This window comes from Periophthalmus magnuspinnatus, chromosome 1, assembly GCF_009829125.3.
Source record: "Periophthalmus magnuspinnatus isolate fPerMag1 chromosome 1, fPerMag1.2.pri, whole genome shotgun sequence".
In the NCBI taxonomy this organism is placed as follows: domain Eukaryota; kingdom Metazoa; phylum Chordata; class Actinopteri; order Gobiiformes; family Gobiidae; genus Periophthalmus; species Periophthalmus magnuspinnatus.
Window position 1 is genome coordinate 21,780,219 of NC_047126.1, and position 14,588 is coordinate 21,794,806.

Genomic DNA, 14,588 nt, shown 5'->3' on the forward strand with positions numbered 1-14,588 from the left:
ATGCATTTACATAAATTCTTATTTATTTCTTCACTTAAAGATTAAAATACATTTATATACACAATAATTGTTGCTATACATGGAAATGAATAGTATAAAGGTTAGTAGAATTTAATTCAGTCAGTGCAAGACAAGCTCACTAGCATGCATGCAGCCATCCAAGTCATGAAAAATAATCTCGGGATACAAATAAAAAGACATTCAATAGCATTTTGAGTGGTGCAGTGATTCTCAGATTGTGGTACGTGGACGACTTGTGGTAAGCAAGTTCCTGCCAGTAATCTGCTGTTTCTCTCTTGGTTTAATCTACATTTTTTGTACTCATTACAGTAAATTCTTGTTTAAAACTAAAGCATATGTGTAGTCCCATTTGTGTATGTTTTAGCCCTGGTTTAGATCTACAATAGTCCTATTTTAGATTTGGTTTAGATCTGGTGATACTCAGAAGGTATTTTTTTCATTTGAGAACCACTGGTGTAGTGCATATGTAAAAGATGTCCACAAGGGCTCAGGAGTCCTATGTGGTGTTTGTTTGGCAAGTATAAGAATAAACAAACCCTTTGTTTACTCTCTTCATTGTAAAATAGAACACATTTTCTGAGATGACACATAACAGATGTGTCAGGTGTCTATTTTAAAAAGTGAACAGTGTAGCCCTCAAGTATAAACTATCAAGAATAAAGTATGATTAAAATCACATTATTAAAAAGAACTGATTCTGAAATACATTATAATGATATAATTATGCACTGACATAATTTTGACTTGAAAAATGCCCCTCAACTGAGTGGCAGAACTATGGGCAGCATAACTGAAAAATGTGCTTCTTTGCGTTTTATTGCCTCATTTTTGTCCGTGGAGTTGTTTTTTAGCCACAATAATTCTTTCCTCACACAGACTCAGAAATGTTATTTAAGGAGAGAAAGGTTCAGTTCAACTGTGTCTGATCCAAAGTCTGTATAAGTGATAAACATGCGTGTAGTTTGCAGTGTAGCTGTTGTTTTACTGTTAACTGGTTTTCTATTACTGTTGAAATAATTTTCTTGCTTTAGATGTCAGGTACAAACTAAATATTTAGCAGAGTTGTAGAGTTTTATATTTGTTATTATGCTGTAGCAGCACTTTCACATTTTAGATGTGTTTTGAGCTCTTACATTACTCACCATTGACACTCATATACCTTTGCCACTCTCTAATAAAGTTTGAAAGGTATTGATGTGATCTGCATAACCTCTACAGATTGTGTCATAATTTCAGATGGAGAACAGAGCCCTGTATAGCTCTATGGGAGATTCACTGTTTTTGGAAGAAATGTGTTGAACATTGAACTTTGAGTGAGTTTTTGTTTCTTGAGGATACACCCAGTAAATACAGAGATATTACCACAAATTAGGTCAACAAATGTGCAATTTGATGTTCAAATTTCACCATATAAACTGACTTGTCCTTCACCTCAATTATACATTATAGGAATTACAGAATATTGTAATGTCACGTGAACTCAACCTATTGAGAAAAATGTGCATGTAATGCAATGTCCACACTAATGATGCTGTAAGACTCTGCTGTGGTTTAATACAGAAGATCTAGTGCAGCAATGGTGGGCTCCTCGGGCTTCTTCACCTTAGGTTTGGGCAGCTTGATACGGCTCATGGCAACTACTCCACAGGCAGCTATGTGAGTCACTATACTGCCCACAACCAGGAAAAATGAAAAGTCCAGTCTATCAGAGATCACCACCAGGATGAAGAGCTTTTCCTCATAGTTGGCTACTCGCTCTGTCAGACTGTGGTGTCTCATAGCGGCAATGAAGCAAAGCACTCCGAGCGATCCGAGTAATCCTGAAAAGAAAGATTGGGGAATTAGAGTCGTATGGATAATAAAAATAACTGGGTGTGTCTTACAACCATTTTACTATACCTGCAATAATGTTCCACAGGTAGAGTCCTTTGTGGCCCTTGATGCTCTGGTAGGGAACCTTGCGTGCATTGTAAATGCTAAAGGACAAACTGACCACAGCAAATCCCATAGCTGCCAGCAGGAAGAGGATGACCATGATATGCAATCCACCATTGAGTGTCCGCACCAGTTTGGGGAAAACTGAAACAAAATAACATTTGTTCCTTACAGCAGAATACAACTGCCAAATTTGTACTTAAAAAAATCATGTTTTAACATATAAAAAAAAAAAAAAAATTATTAAAATTAAAATATGATACAAAGTTATCATGAAATAACATGATATGTAAAACAAAGGACTACAGCATCAGTGGAGAATCTATCCACTTTTGCCCATTTGTATGATGAGATATAAGCTAAGCTACTGATGTTGGCATGACTTTTCCCACCTGTAGTAGCAGTAGCCTCGTAGTAGTAGTGGTAGTGGTCATAGTAGTAGTTGTAGTTGTAGGTGTAGTAGTAGTAATAGTACTGCCTCTAGAAGTAGGATTACTGCTCTTGCATAAAAGGCAAGGCTGCATCACCAATGGTAAGATGAGCCCATGAGGCAGCACTGAAATGAATGTGTCAGCACTGTAGACCTGTGGACCTCCACATCCAAGTCTGTGGCTGAGTTAACTCAACTTGGAGCTATGGGAGACTTAAGTCGCCCTCTTCACGCACAGATTTAGATATGTAACCATGGTCTGCAGCTGTGCACACAGCAAGAGGCTCTCCATCGTTGACAAAAGCCTACACCTTCAGTAAATAAATCATAAGTTTAATAGCCCCTATTTAAGCAGCCTCTGTATCCTCATTCTGATATGATGCGCTTCTGCTGTCATTGTCACAGGGTAATGGCACAAGTGCCATTTACGCACAAGCAGTAGTCCTACTCCTAGAGGCACCACTACTATTACTACTACTACTACTACTACTACTACTCAAACTCTACAAATTTAAGATGTGTTCTTATCTCAAATGAAAAAAAAACTCAACCTTGTGATGTCATGTGGTAATACAGGTGTTCCACTGTATTTTTAAACTCCATACAAATTCATAACATTCATTTGAATAATATCAGCTCTGAATTGCCAATCTCTACTGAACCTGAACCTTTACTTGAAAAGGTAAAAGGTAGCTTGAAAATTACCACTACATGACATCACAAGGTGGAACAGAGCATATTGAGCTTTGGAAAAGTGGACAGTCTAATAATAAAGAATTACTGAAGCATGTGTGAATGAAACAAAACACAACTCCAGGTATATTTTGATGAGGTGACAAACATTCTATCATGGCTTAAAGCTCACAAGAGTCAATTTTGTGTAATATAGTATAGTAAACTATCACACACACACTAAATCTCAGTAGAATTCTCAGCACAACACCTGTGGAACTTGAACGTGTAACACAAGCATGCATGTATTACATGCCTGTGGTCTGGAGGGGGCAAATAGCAAATTACTGTGGTGAAATAAAAGTACATATTTAGATAAGCCTTCGTCAAAATGTTTTACAAATAAAATATAGACCTATTCAACTGCAGTGCACATAGATCTGTGAATTTTCAGGTTATGTTTTCATCTGGCCCTACTGTTTGGGTAATGGTCCTATGTTGTAGCCTACAATGTGAGATCTTACCATACAGACTTACTTTTATAGCCAAGTTTTATTAATTATAAATATTATTGTATAGGCTAAATAGACTATTATTTGGTTAAAGTGCAGCAAACATTGTTTACTTGTGTGTGCTTGAACACTAAATTAATTCATAGCCTATGGGTATGGGTACGGTCAATGGCTTACTGTAGATCTTGGAGCGTCTATTCCCAAGCCCACAGTTCTTGGTCTTTCCTCCTCGGAATAATCCGAAGTAAATGTGTCCCATGAACTGTTCCATCTCGGGGTTTGAAGCATTGACTATCTCTGCGCCTGTTTTACACAGAATCCGGCCAGTGATCCAGCGCTCTGTAGACAAGGCCACGACCAACAGGACCACCGACCCCACACAGAGCACCGAGGCAGCGGAGAATGTGATCTGTTTCCACAGAGAAGGCATTTTATGGACCCATGGTGCCCCGAGAGAAGAGACACGACGCCGGGCAGCGACCGCGGTGTGAGCTCCACCACCACCATGAGTTTACCGTGGAGTTTAGTCCCAAAAATAAAGCATGGCCTGGAAAAAGCAACGACTACTGATGTTGAGATGGTGCGTGTGATGAGATGTTCCAAAGAAGAAACCGAATCCACGCTGGTCAGAGATCTCTTACCGGGAAACTCTATCCCTGCTCTGTGAGCCAGCTCTCCACTGCCTTCTCCTAATGCACGGCTGGAATTAACCTTTACAGTTGGCATTTAAACTGGACATTCATTTATAAAACAATCTGAGCGTGTTCTAATTAATTGAAGCAATAGATAGACAACTTCCACCTAAAAGGTCACGGTGCAAGTTTGCCGGATATAGATAACTGTAAGTAGGCTTTTGATGCCTTAAAATTAAATTACATTTAAATTGTGAAATTCTATGTAAATCATCATGAACACATTTTGGGAACACTGATCTAAAGCTTCTAGTGTCTCATGATAATTATATACCACATACTCAGCACTTTGGTGAGTGTGGCGCCCTCTGCTGACTGTGAACCCTGTTACGTGATGACGTCTCTGTTTACGCAGTCTCGCAGACGCAGGCAGCAGAACTGACTGAAGATGGCCGACTCGCTGTCGTCCAGTCTGGGTGAGGAAAAAGAAAAGGATAAAGATGACCGAGAGAGGAGCCGAAGGAATGCCAGAACAGACAAGAACAAAGCCGAGGATGGCGTCACGGAAGCTCTGGGCTTTAAGACCAAAATTGCTGACAGTAAAGCCAAGAAACGCAACCTCTCAGGTAAATACGAGCCACCCTGCCCTGCCGTATGCACTGTTTATTGCACTGTTTATTAGCGCTAATTTGACAGTTAATCCCTGTGATTGCAGAATATCTTCTTTTGATACAGCCATAAATACACACAGAACATGTATTTTATAGTCTTTCACTGTGAACCACTGCGCGCGTACATATCTATCCGTTCAGTACACCGTGCAGCCTTAGGCTCCTGTCCAAGTCTGCACACGGGGCGTTCAGCTGACATGACATTTTACTTTTTAGTTTATTTGGCCTTTATTTATAGTAGTGTACATTTGACGCATTGACAAGTGACTGTAGCTGAGCAGCCTTCTCTGTACACTGTTACATAACATCCACATGAATTACTTCTTGCTTACTACCACCACTCCTTTGTGGAGCATACTGTTCCCTATAGTTGCTAAGCACAAAACGACTTAAAGTCGACCTGATTTTTAGCATTGCTGAAATCATTTCAGCTTGGAATGCCAGATTCAATAAGTAAAGAAAACGAGTAAATGCAGATTGATGGAGGATAAGCTTCAAGGGGACCAGATTTTTAGTTTAGTTGTTCAGAATGGCCATTACAATACTTGATCAGTTTACCCAAAGGCTTTTGAAAAAAAATCCAAATAAAAAATAATGCATTAATAAAACATTACATGATCTGTACATAGTACATAGTACAGATTTCATTTGGCTAAACCTTAGCTCTTACCATGTTCCAGTCTAGTATTTCAGGTAACTATGGGGAAACAAGATATACTAGACAATTTGTGAGGTCACTTGCTAAAATATATATATGTGTGGTTTTGGCAAAATCCATTTGATTGCATGCATATCAATATATATATATATATATATATATATATATATATATATATATATATATATATATATATATATATATATATATATATATATATATATATATATATATAAAATATGTATGTGTATATATTAAATTTTGTTCCCTTTTAGACCTTTCTCTGTTGAGGTTCATTACCACTGAGCTGACCAGAGGTTACTTCCTGGAACACAATGAAGCCAAATACACCGAACGGCGAGAGAAGGTCTACACCTGCCTTCGCATCCCTAAGGAGCTGGAGAAGGTAACCATGGTGGCCTGTTCATTTCATCATTCTTTTTAAAATAAGGACTGTCTTTGATGACTCTTGAATCTTTTTCAGCTGATGACATTTGGCTTCTTCCTGTGCCTGGATGCTTTTCTCTATGTGTTCACCTTGTTGCCCCTCAGAGTAATCCTGGCACTTTTAAGGCTGGTCACAGTTCCGTGTTGTGGTCTCAGGTAGGTTGTACAACGTTGGACAAGGTAGTGACTGTAGAGTAGCATAGAAGCAGGGATTAGCGTGACATTTGCTACAAAATGTTTTTCATTTTTATTGACCTTCACAGTTTGCAATCTTAAAGTATTTCATATGTATAGATGGTTTAAAGGTGCACTATGTAACTTTTCTGGTGGAAGGTTCACCACCTTATCTGCCTTACAGAGTGATATATGATATTTGTGATATGTGAGTTCTACACATTTATATATTTGGAACGTCTGGATTATTGTCCAAAAGAATGTGCAAAACCATGCCTTTAAATGTGTTGATGGAAGACAAAGTATTGGACAAATGTGAAAGAGCTGTAAAATTGCCACAAAATGCAGAAATATTATTTGTTGCCTAAACACTAGGTTTTTTTGTGTTTTTAGCTTATCAGTATGCAACTTTTTTTTATTGGACTTTTTATTTTAACCCCATATTTTCAAAACAACATTCACAACAATATTATTGATATTTTTTATATGGCCCATCTTTATACCATGCATAGCTTTAAAATTGACTCTATGACTATGACTATAAACTAAGACTATGGTCTTTAGGTTAAAGTATGTTTTCTGTGTCTATTCTGCTTCTATCAGTGGTTCCCGTCTGCTGCAGCCGGCCCAGGTGTGTGATGTGCTCAAAGGCTTCATCATGGTGCTTTGTTACTCCATGATGAGTTATGTGGACTATGCCATGATGTACCACCTCATACGGGGCCAGTCTGTCATCAAGCTCTACATCATCTATAACATGTTAGAGGTATGGAAATAAGTTAACCTATGGGACTTGAACCTAGGGGGCTTGTCACAAATTGTGGATTATGATATACTGCTACATAAATATACCACAATAAATGAACATATTGAACCTTGTCTTTTCTACCACTAGCAGAGCATAAGTGCAAGCAGGATAAGCCCATTAAACCCTTTTCTAAATGTATTAAAAGCATAAGCTACAATAAAAAAATAACAACCTAGTCCAAAAAAGATATACAATTGATATATTCATTGAGATCTAAAAATATAGTTTCAGCTTTCATATATTGAGCGATAAGTCAATATAGTCATTTTTGTGAAGGTCCTACTTGTACATGTAGATGTTCTACACTAATGCTGTTTGTCATGGTCAGGTGGCAGATCGCCTCTTCTCCTCCTTTGGCCAGGACATATTGGATGCTCTGTACTGGACTGCGACCGAGCCAAAGGAAAAGAAGAGGGCACACATAGGAGTGATTCCACACTTCTTCATGGCTGTGCTCTATGTCTGTATCCTTGACTGGTATAGTGGCCTTTATAGATGGTATCAGGGCAGGTGGTGGTGTAAATGGGGTCAAGTTAGGTGGCATGCCCAATTCGGTTTTGATGCCACCTGAACTTGTTCTAAAAATAACTGGAAACATCCAAAGAGCAAGCAAGCAAGGAACGTTTTTTTTAGATAGCATCAAAAACATCTTTCAAGGGAAAGAGTGTGAAAATAGAATTAAAACACATTTTTGAATTAATCAAAAATCGAAACAATAATCTTAAATTGCGTATGGGTCTAGGTTATTTTGACCAATTTTCAACCCTTTTTAATGAAAATCCAAGGTGGAGATATTCAAAGTATGAGGGGTATGATTTTGCACAAAAACGGGTTCCACACAATATCTAGGTGAGGTCATAACACATTTTTTTTTACTTGTCATGATATGAGCTATTTTTAGTCAGGTTTCATCTTTCTATGTTTAAAAACTTTGGACTCTTCTTCCACTGGTGTAACGTATTTTGAGTTTTTAAAGAGGGAAACACAGTAAGAGTTTCACTCTTTTTTTTATTGTTCTATTTGATTAATCTTTATAGTGGAATTGGTCTACAGCATCTACAACCAAGTCCAATAGTATGAACTCCATATATTTCAAGGACACATTTTTGACATTGCCATGGTAACAGGGTTGATAGATAGATGTGCTCATTGTTTTTTTTTTTGTTCAGTATGGTAAGACCGCCGAATCTCAATAGTACATTTTTTTGACCCCATTCAAAAGTTGTAGACTAGTTTAATATTACAGTCAATTAAAAAAAATGTAAATTGTATATCATTGCGTTCAGGTCAACATTGTGCACAAAAAATATATTATTGTCGTTCAATAGGACACTCCATGTTACACAAGATTTAATCCTATTAAAAATTACCAATCACCAATTTTGAATTATCAAAATTCAAAAGACCAGTCTGTAATCACACTCAGGCCTAGTTCATTTTGACCAATTTTCCAGTCTTTTGAATAAAAATCCATGATGTAAAAAAATATGAGAGAAACATTTTGCAAAACTTGGGTTCCTCCCATAGGGATTGAGTTCCTGTAGGGTTTAGGGTGGGGTCATAATATATATTTTTTGTTGCTCTGACATGAGCTAGCTTGTACCAAATTTCTTTTGTCTACTATGAAAAAAATTCTCATTGCAGTAATGTTTTTTGATTTTTGATATGGCGCTTTTGAGTTATTTTCAAACATTAACAGAATTTTTTTTTACCATTATTTTACTCCTATAAGGGCAATAGCTAGAGTCGTGTGACTTTAAATCTACAGGAGGCTTATTTGTGATGGGGCACAGTATAACATAGAAATTATATATTTTTTTTGTATTCCTTTCCAGTCCAACAGTCTTTGTGAAAGATAGATTTAAAAACAAAAAAAATGCTTTCTTGTTGTGTCTTTTGGACAAATTTGAAGTGTTTTTGATTAAAAACAGTTTGAGGAGATCAAAGTCATGTTAAAAAATTGATCAGCAACAGTGCCCCTCGCCAGTTATTTAATTACTGGCTTGGGCCAGTTAAAATGGATAGACTATACCCTGAACAATATGGCAATCTTAGCAACCTTTAAACCTGCTGGAATAAAAATCTAAGCTAAATAAAAAAGAAAGGTCACACCTTGGAGTTATGGGTATATCTCCTTTGTCACCTCACTTTCTCTGGAAAGGAATATGCATAGACATATTACATATTTTTTTCTGTCTACAGAGCTGTGACTAAAAGTAAATTTTTACCAATGAGGTAGTGAGATTGAGCATTAATTATTTTTCTATTCACAATAATATGAATAATTGACAAATCCACAAAATATTTTAAGTACATGATGTAAAAATGCACAGTATTATGCTGGAATTGATTCCAACAAAGAGTTTATTTGCATCGCATAAACAAAAATCTTACTCAGCATTTGTCATGAGCTTTTCCTTATGTGATTTAGTTCAGGAGTGACTATTTTGTATGTATTATGTAACAATTAAGTTTTCCTCAACATGTGCCAAGTTCTCCATGCCATCCTTATTATGGTCCAGGCCACCACTCTCAATGTAGCCTTCAACTCCCACAACAAGTCTCTATTGACCATTATGATGTCCAACAACGTAAGTAGAATTAACATGCTAACTTAACTATAAATATATGTACGAAGTATGTAGAAGATATATGTATAAGATGTGATGTTGTGCTCATTTCACAGTTTGTGGAAATCAAAGGAAGTGTTTTTAAGAAGTTTGAAAAGAACAATCTTTTCCAAATGTCGAATAGTGGTAAGAACAATATGAATTATATAAATGGTGTGCATACCTTCTGATGCTGTGTAAAAAGTGGGCCAGTCAAGGATTGATTTGTTTTTACAGACATAAAAGAAAGGTTCACCAATTACATCCTCCTGCTCATTGTATGTCTGAGGAACATGGAGCAGTTTTCATGGAACCCTGGTAAATGCTGCACAAAATTACAATAGTGGTTACAATTAATTTCAATGAAAAATCTACACCATAATATATTGCTACAGATACGTCTAACACCTTTGTACTAATAGTGCACTAACTTCACTTTTGTATTTGTGTTCAGACCACTTGTGGGTGCTGTTTCCTGATGTGGTCATGGTCATAGCCTCTGAGGTTGCAGTGGATGTGGTCAAGCATGCCTTTATCACCAAATTCAATGATATTAGTGCTGATGTAAGTCACTTTTTAAAATTAAAGCCTTTTTTTCAGGACACTTTCAGAATCATGACAACTGTGCTTGTCTAATTGAGCCTTATTTGACAATATAAATTGTTACTGATTTATGTCATTATTAAAATATTTCACGCTACTTGCTAGGGTAGATTTGAATACTTACCTATTTATTCAACAGTTATAGTTATAATACTCTTGTTTTTTCAAAATAATTATTTATGTTACATTAACTTACATATGTGGAGATAAGTCAGTCTCAGATCTTTCAAGTCTCCATGGTTATGTAAGGGATACCAGGTGAACAGGAAGGGATTAACCCCTTTATCTCCAGCTTGTCCATCCTAATCACACAAACCTTGCTTACACATAGATTTATGCCACTTACTGGTCACTTATAATCCACATAGGCCAATGTTAAACTTTATCATCTTAAAAAACCCCACAAGTTTTACTTTTATCTGTTTTGAAACTCACTCCTTAATAATAATTTTCAATCTTTCAGGTCTATGGTGAATATCGGGCAAGCCTCGCTTTTGATCTTGTGAGCAGTCGCCAGAAAAATGTGAGTTATACAGACATTCCTTTATTCATACACAATCATCAAATCTTGTGTGTCACTTTGAAGATAAAAAATAACCGTGTTAAACTGGTATTTGAATGTGTCCACAGGCTTATACTGACTACAGTGACTCTGTGTCCAGAAGAATGGGCTTCATTCCTCTTCCATTAGCTTTATTGGTCAGTACTAATTAAATGCTTCTAATGATTACTCTAAGCATAACACAATGTTTTTTTTATATTTTAATACTAATTATGAACTTCCCGTTTGTTCTTTCAGTTGATTCGGGTGGTAACCAGTTCAGTGAAGATCCAGGGTTCACTCTCCTTTATGTGTGTTTTTCTCTTCTATTTGGGGTAATAAAACATAACCATTTCAGATGTAAATACTGAAAAGCCTTACTGATAGAAAAGTTTGGAAATGCAGCTGATATGTTTTTTTAATAGTACATCATCAATCTAATCATCATCAATTTTTTCCATCCCCTTTGATAGATTTTTTTTTACTTTTCTTTCAATTAATCCACTTGTCATGTCTGTCAACTTGGATAAATTCACCAGACTCGCATCTTTTATAAATTATTGGACAAATGCGTGTTCCCAGGCAGATTTATGAATACAATTTGTAAAGCAACAAACAAACAAAAAGTAACACAACAAACTTCTTGTGTTATTGCATATTTTTAAATTTATAAATAATAATAATAATACATTTTATTTGAAAGTGCCTTTCAGGACACTCAAGGACACTGTACAAGACAAAGTTAAAAACACATATTTACAGATAAAACAGAGATACAAAACTGGAAGATGGTGAGAGTCTATTGTTTATTAACAGTAATGGTAGATAAGGAGAGACTCTAACATAATAAAGCAGTGTACTTTATTTTCTCATGTATTGTGTCTGTGACTATGTCCAAAACCTTTATATAACTCTCATATTTAAATGTGCAGGATGATCACTCTGAAGGTGCTGAACAGCATTGTGCTACTGGGCACCTCTTGTGTGTTTGTCAAAGAAGCCAACATGGAAGAAAAACTGTCTGACCCTCCTCCATCTGCCGCCTCAAGCAGAGCCAACTCCAGAGCCCACCGAATTAAATTCATTCAGACTTTACCACAACAGGGTACCTTTCATTTTCTTGTCAAAATGACTCGGCCTAGCTTGATATTTTCTGACCTGTACCTTTCTGTTCTCAGAAGCTGCAGCGGATCGAGGAGGGATCACAGTATCTTCCATCAGCCCGCCTTTGTCCAACATGGCCAACAGCTCCACTCCCACTATCCCCAAAAGTGACTCAGACACATTCCTCACTACGCCCGACGAAGATGACGAGAACAAAATCATCAACACGGACACAGGCCTAGAAGGAGACATGAGACCGAAAATGCCAAAGAAAGACTTACTGGAGATTGACCGCTTCACCATATGTGGTAACCGAATAGACTGAGTGCTGTGTGAATCAGGGATCACTGTTTGGGTCACGCAGTCAGGCTGGACTTGTACTTTTGCACCTGACCCTCAAATATTTATTTATTTATTTCTGACAAAACCAGCCAAGGAATAAAGCTGTCACTGCAAGCCCATATGCCAGATGTGTCCTACACATGGTCGTGGCTTCTGTGCGCTGTACCCTACAGTGTCTCAGCAGTGCAGATTGGACTGTGAAAGTGTGGACACAAGAATGTGTGTGCAAGAATGTGTTTAAACACACAATCATGCACAATCACAAGTGTTGTATGAAGGGCAGACCAGTCAGTTTTTAATTTTTATAAAAACCTGTATTTGAAATGATTTTTAGAATAAATTTCTGATATTTTTTCAAAAAACTTATCCAGGACTGAACACCCCACTGAAGTCATTACAGAGAGCACGTGTAGTTACTGATGTTAAATTTTTACATGGCAGCTGTAACTCTACAGAAAGAATTAGACTCACGTTTTATTGATTTTATACATGTTGCCATGTCTTTTATTTCTGTTGCCAAGTAAGCTCATAATTCATTACAGATCTACAAATCTCCAAATACTGCCCGACTGATACATTTCATAAAGTCAAATCAATTAAAGGATATAAGCTTATCAGAATAAGCGCTGTCAGAATGTTCCAAAGCAAAATGTGAAGTGAATCTTTTTGAACTTAAACTTTTTTTTTTTTTTTACATATTAAATAATGTACCCCCCCATTCCCCTTACAGATCTGTTTCCCTAGACCCATTGACCATAGTAATGTCTACTACATCAAAAAAGAAAAAAAAGATTAGTCAATTACAGGTAGGCCCAAGGGAGTCACCAGAGAATGGTAGGCGTCATGTATTGTTTGTCATGAGGCTGTTCATCAGTTCAAACCACTTATTTTTGGCACAACCTATTCATATTCATAGAAGAGGCTAATTATGCAATATTTTGTGAATTTGTTTTACTTTTTTATTTTCATTTAACCCCATAACATCAACAGAGTGAAGTGTATTATATTTATTGATTCAGTTATTCAGTGAAAGTGACCAAAAATATATGACATTTTTTGTTGGCTTAAAAAAACATTGATTTTAGATGCTGTTCTTTAGGAAAACTGTAAAACCTTATTACTGGTGTCCTTTTATGAGATAGAAGGCCACTGGTCTAAAACATCCCTGCATTTGCTTTTTCAAACTGAATATTTTGGGAGTAATTGATGCAAACTTGTGGCAATTATTTTGAATGGTGTAATTCAACTAATTTTTGTCAACACTGAACTGCCTCATTTTCATAATTTGATATGTGATTTTAATTACATTTGTTTACATACAGTCACAAACTATTCCATTTATTCTAATTCAGGACAACACCTATCTTTTTTTTTTTTTGTTCCATTCTTTGGCTTAGTTATGAGTGCGACTTATGTTTGGATATTATTGACTTGAAGATTGTCCTTAGCAGTGTGTTTGATTGTGAGACTGGTGATTTGAAGTGCTTGAATGGAATGAACTGAAACACCACAACATCCGTATCAGCATTTGACAGTTGTTTACCTTTTATGAGTGTAAATGCATCTCCTTCACAGCAGCAGGAGAATAAAAAAATAGCTTTGTAACTTTTTCAGCATCTTTATTTTGGATCCTTTGCGGTGTGAGAGCCACCACTAGAACAGTGTTTCATTCAAGGAGTTTGTTCACAAGGCAGACTGTAGTCATCACATTGACAAAGTTTTGTGAAAATACTTTTTGGAAATTACCAACTACACTATAAAACATTGGGGAAAAGGCAATAGTAGACTAGCCTATGGATACAGAGGTCACACCTTACCTAGCTTTTACGTTTCACCAAGTTTTTATATACTGTTTAGGTTTATACAAAAGAAGCAATTTAATCAGGTCACTAATACAATGACATACAATAAGCGTATCATGATTTACATATGTATAGAGGACCTTATTTATTGCAGGCAGATACATTGGAATTATGTTGACCAATTTACATTATATAAAGGTGTATTATGTAGCTTTTCAGGTGGAGAGCACAACACCTGCATGTCTCCATAGAGATTAATTTCATTACCAGTAGTCCCAGTAGTCTCCATCTTCTCCATAAAAAGAAGCAGGTGATCCACCACACCAAGTTACAGATCAGATCCGTGGAGAGGTGTCTGCGAGCAATAAGAAACCGATAGGTGAATAGATGCAGGATAAAAAAAACTGTGGAACATTCCAGGCAAAGCAATAATTTCCATCGAGACATGCACATGGAGACGGCCCTCCATCAGTAAAGTTACATAGTGCATCTTTAACACTCTCGAGGCTGTACACATTTCAGGCGTTGCTTCTACTCGCCTTTGTTCTTAATAAAGTGACCGCGGTGACAGCTGATTGGACGGTGTCATGCGGCGCGCGACAGATGCTCCTGACCACGAGCTCGGAG

General features: G+C 36.7%; 2 protein-coding genes across 2 annotated transcripts; one reads left to right on the forward strand and one right to left on the reverse strand.

Annotated features, from left to right (window-relative positions):
* Positions 1–8: 8 nt before the first annotated feature.
* On the reverse strand, positions 9–4,269 carry clrn2 (clarin 2). The gene is made up of 3 exons (XM_033973087.2): positions 3,748–4,269; positions 1,921–2,100; positions 9–1,841 (listed from the first exon to the last, which is right to left on the reverse strand). Exons 1-3 carry the CDS (start codon positions 3,998–4,000, stop codon positions 1,573–1,575), a joined length of 702 nt encoding a protein of 233 aa, XP_033828978.1. The 5' UTR covers positions 4,001–4,269; the 3' UTR covers positions 9–1,572.
* A 352-nt stretch (positions 4,270–4,621) lies between these two features.
* tapt1b (transmembrane anterior posterior transformation 1b) lies at positions 4,622–13,763 on the forward strand. Its single transcript, XM_033969085.2, has 14 exons — positions 4,622–4,828; positions 5,807–5,937; positions 6,016–6,134; positions 6,756–6,918; positions 7,289–7,424; positions 9,454–9,551; positions 9,647–9,716; positions 9,807–9,887; positions 10,024–10,133; positions 10,636–10,695; positions 10,803–10,871; positions 10,972–11,048; positions 11,646–11,818; positions 11,892–13,763. Exons 1-14 carry the CDS (start codon positions 4,651–4,653, stop codon positions 12,140–12,142), a joined length of 1,716 nt encoding a protein of 571 aa, XP_033824976.1. The 5' UTR covers positions 4,622–4,650; the 3' UTR covers positions 12,143–13,763.
* The last annotated feature ends 825 nt before the right edge of the window (positions 13,764–14,588 follow it).

Bases quoted from the DNA above. Each gene is read 5' to 3' on its own strand.
- tapt1b (XM_033969085.2), top strand. From the start codon at position 4,651: ATGGCCGACTCGCTGTCGTCCAGTCTGGGTGAGGAAAAAGAAAAGGAT. The intron at 4,829-5,806 runs GTAAATACGAGC...GTTCCCTTTTAG, and splicing joins CAAGAAACGCAACCTCTCAG to ACCTTTCTCTGTTGAGGTTC. The intron at 5,938-6,015 runs GTAACCATGGTG...AATCTTTTTCAG, and splicing joins TCCCTAAGGAGCTGGAGAAG to CTGATGACATTTGGCTTCTT.
- clrn2 (XM_033973087.2), bottom strand. From the start codon at position 4,000: ATGCCTTCTCTGTGGAAACAGATCACATTCTCCGCTGCCTCGGTGCTC. The intron at 2,101-3,747 runs GTAAGCCATTGA...ATTTTGTTTCAG, and splicing joins TAGACGCTCCAAGATCTACA to TTTTCCCCAAACTGGTGCGG. The intron at 1,842-1,920 runs GTATAGTAAAAT...CTTTCTTTTCAG, and splicing joins CCTGTGGAACATTATTGCAG to GATTACTCGGATCGCTCGGA.